The 3,474-nt window shown below is 31.8% G+C and overlaps 1 protein-coding gene across 4 annotated transcripts; it reads left to right on the plus strand.

Moving 5' to 3' along the window:
• Positions 1–1,209: 1,209 nt before the first annotated feature.
• LOC128126658 (uncharacterized) lies at positions 1,210–2,238 on the plus strand. Of its 4 annotated transcripts, none has more exons than XM_052764498.1 (2): positions 1,210–1,710; positions 1,789–2,238. In XM_052764498.1, the coding sequence occupies exons 1-2, from the start codon at positions 1,288–1,290 to the stop codon at positions 1,876–1,878; spliced, it is 513 nt and encodes a 170-aa protein (XP_052620458.1). In that variant the 5' UTR covers positions 1,210–1,287; the 3' UTR covers positions 1,879–2,238. The 4 variants fall into 4 exon arrangements, with proteins under 4 accessions (XP_052620458.1, XP_052620456.1, XP_052620459.1 ...); XM_052764496.1 differs by having other exon boundaries at positions 1,217–1,710; positions 1,772–2,238; XM_052764499.1 differs by having other exon boundaries at positions 1,217–1,703; positions 1,772–2,238.
• Positions 2,239–3,474: the final 1,236 nt, after the last annotated feature.

Consider the following 3,474-nt stretch of genomic DNA (forward strand, 5'->3'; position numbering starts at 1 on the left):
ACATATGGTGAATCGACCATACAAAATCACATGGTCCCCGGCTCAAGTTATGCTTGAGATTTGCGAGTGCCACATCATTCTCTACCTATACTCACAAATTGACATGCCGGTTAACCACACGAGCTCCATCAACAAGTTATAAAGAGAATGTGCAACTTTTATGGATAACATAAGATTTAAATTAAATAGATTGAGAATTAACCACACAAAATCGCATGGTCCCCGACTCAAGTTACGCTTGAGAATCGTGAGTTCCATATCATTCTCAACTATATTCTAGATTGATGTGTTGGTTAACCACACGAGCTCCACCAATAGAATATAAAGAGAATGTGCAATTTTCATGGATAATATAAAATCACATTCTATTAATAAAACGTGATTTTGTTTTATACTTGTATTTAAAATAATTTTAGATTGACCATTATCACTATTAAACCCTTTCAGTAACTTCATTCTCAAAATGCAATAGGGCGGTGAGGGTGGTAAACGCGAAACATATTAAAAACCAACCTCATTAGGAATCAAAGAGACCTCCTTAAACCCTTACATTAGAACGGGTGAGCCTAGTCGAGGTAAGACTGACAATGTCAATATTTAAACACGTGAGGCCGCGTGTTGTAACTTTCTTACACATATAGTAGATACAATTCTAATATATATAAATACAAGAGGTAAATTTAAAACTCTTTAAATTTAGTTGTCTATTATTGATTCTAATTATTTGCGAGGACCCAATGTAACAATTAATAAATCATGAGGGGTAATATTCTAATTTATAAATCTCTATCACAAATAATACTAAAATATTTAAATTCACAATTTATACATAAATAAATATTCAAATTCAAATAAACACATTTAAATAATACACCAATGGTTGTTTTGGTCAAAATAATACACCAGTGGCTGTTTTAAATAAACCAAAAATAATTTTAAAATATTTAAATTCACTATTTTTACATCAATAAATATTCAAATTCAAATAAACACATTTAAATAATACACCAATGGTTGTTTTGGTCAAAATAATACACCAACGGCTGTTTTAAATAAACCAAACTATCGGAGGGCTGATTTGGTCAAAATAATACACCAATGGCTGTTTTTTTATCTTAAACAATGAGGGGCTGATTTGAACAAATGGGTTTAATATTTGGGGGGTTTGGGACTGATTTATAATGTTTTGCCCAAATGAGGGTTAATGTTGTCAATTTTAAAAGAACTTAAAAGGGATTAGGGCTTTTATCCCCCGTCTTCGATCTAATCGAGCATTTGAAAGGGAATATGAACGGTCAAGGTATTCACGAAGGAACACAATGGAGGCTGCAAGGTCCGATGGATTCCGATCGATTGCAGGCTGAGGTTGCGTCTCCGGGGTCGACGAGACCGAAGCGACAAAGGAACGAAGCAGCGAGCTCGTGCTCGCTCTCGTTCGGCTGCGAGGTGCAAAGTCCGGGCGTTGCAAGCAGCAGTAGCATCGAAGACGAGACCTACGGAGGTATGTGGTCCACTGGGAACAGAAGAGAAAGAAAGCGAGGGGAGGAGGTCCGAAAGGGAGTCCGGGATGTGAGGTGCGAAGGTATGGGATTCGGTGTGGGTAAGAGGTTGCGATGGAAAGGAGGCCAGAAAAGGGTGTGGTTAGAACAAGGAAATCAGGTGGGAGCTTCGATGGGTTTTGCTCGGCCGGAAGAAGGGAAAAGGTCTCCGGTAACCTTCTTGCTTCATCTCTGTATTTTTTTTTTGTTTGATGTTTGACAGTGCTCGATAGGGTTTGATCTTTCACAGGGACAGAGGCAACCACGAGAGGCTGCTGCCTCGTGGTCTCGCCGGAAGCTGCCACCACTTCCGGTGGTTCTTGACAGGGAACGAATATGAAGATGGAAGTGAAAGGTGTTGGAGTGTTGTTCTCCTTTTGCTTAAACGATCAATGGAAGGGAATGGCAGCAAGCAAACCCATCTCTGGTGCTGGTACGATGCAGTAGGATAATTGAACAGTGTTTAGGAAAACTTGTAGGCTTTCTTTTGGTTAGATGAACATTCCAACGTTGTATAATTGATTGGTATAGTGTATAATTTTTATTTTGTTTTGGCTGTCAATTTAGGAGGTGTATTTGATTTCAACTTTGCAAACAATGTATTGATTTTATCATTCATGTATTTGTGTGATGTATTGGTGTAATTATTTATGTATTTGTTTGGATTTAAAAACAATGTAATACCCTAATTATTTGTGCTTTTGGGTGTGTATGGATGTACTATACTAGTTACACACACAAGTATACTTATTTGGATAATAAGTTGCATGTTGGACATGTATGTTTGTGAGATATATAAAGGATTCGAGATTTGTACATAATTAGTGTCTAATTTGTCGTATATAGTGTTAATTGGTATTTGGAAATGCTAAATGATATATATATATATATATATATATATATATATATATATATATATATATATATATATATATATATATATATATATATATATATTTATTAGGTGTGAGACCCGTATATTATACGGGTTAATTTAAAAAAAGAATAAAGATTAAAATATAAGCTGTAAATATTTTTTATGTAAAACTTTAAAATAAGAAAGAAATAAACATATTCATTGCAATTTAATTTCATATATATTATATTTAATACTTTACATATATACATATATGATTTTAAATTTAAAAATTAAAACAAACCAAAAATTGACAAGTGAATAATATTTATTTCAAAAATACCACAAAATGACAAGTGTCAAAACTCATATAGGATTGACAAGTGGCAAAAAAAAAACCTTCATTTATTAGAGGATATAGGTGAGGTTCAATAGAGAACCATAATTAACCAAGGAACCAATCTTTTTTTCAACTTTTAAAACTTATTTTTTATAAAAAAAAAACTAAAAATACAGAAATTTATAACTTTTTATCCTTTTTCCAATGATATAAAATTCGATTTTTTTACGTCAAATTCACAATGTGAATCTTTGAAAATTCACAACGTGAATCCGGATTCACACGGTGAATCCGAAAAATATTTTTCACATTCACAATGTTAATATTTGAATTTAGATATTTTTAGAATTTTTTTCGATAAAGAAGAAGCTCTAGAAATTGAAAAAAAGATTTGTTTCCTTGAAGAACCAATAACTATGGTTCTCTATTGAACTTTTCCCTATATATATATATATATATATATATATATATATATATATATATATATATATATATATATATATATATATATATATATAGTAGGTTATACCCCGTGGGTAGCACAGGTTAGAAATTAAAACATATTTTTTAATTAAATTATAAGTTATTTATTTTAAATTTATATTGATAATAGATATTAAAATCTTTAATAATTAAAGTGTATATGTTTTGCAGTAATATGATAATGACATAGCTATTAGTTGAAATTACGGGCCTTTTGTTATTTAAAATGCAGGTATTTTGTATTTGTGTATATGCAA

The sequence above is a fragment of the Lactuca sativa genome, chromosome 6 (assembly GCF_002870075.4).
Source record: "Lactuca sativa cultivar Salinas chromosome 6, Lsat_Salinas_v11, whole genome shotgun sequence".
NCBI lineage: Eukaryota > Viridiplantae > Streptophyta > Magnoliopsida > Asterales > Asteraceae > Lactuca > Lactuca sativa.

What these genes read in the sequence shown, in the direction of transcription:
- LOC128126658 (XM_052764496.1), top strand. Translation starts at nt 1,288, where the DNA reads ATGAACGGTCAAGGTATTCACGAAGGAACACAATGGAGGCTGCAAGGT. An exon ending in AAGAAGGGAAAAGGTCTCCG is followed by an intron (nt 1,711 to 1,771) that starts GTAACCTTCTTG and finishes AGTGCTCGATAG; the next exon opens with GGTTTGATCTTTCACAGGGA.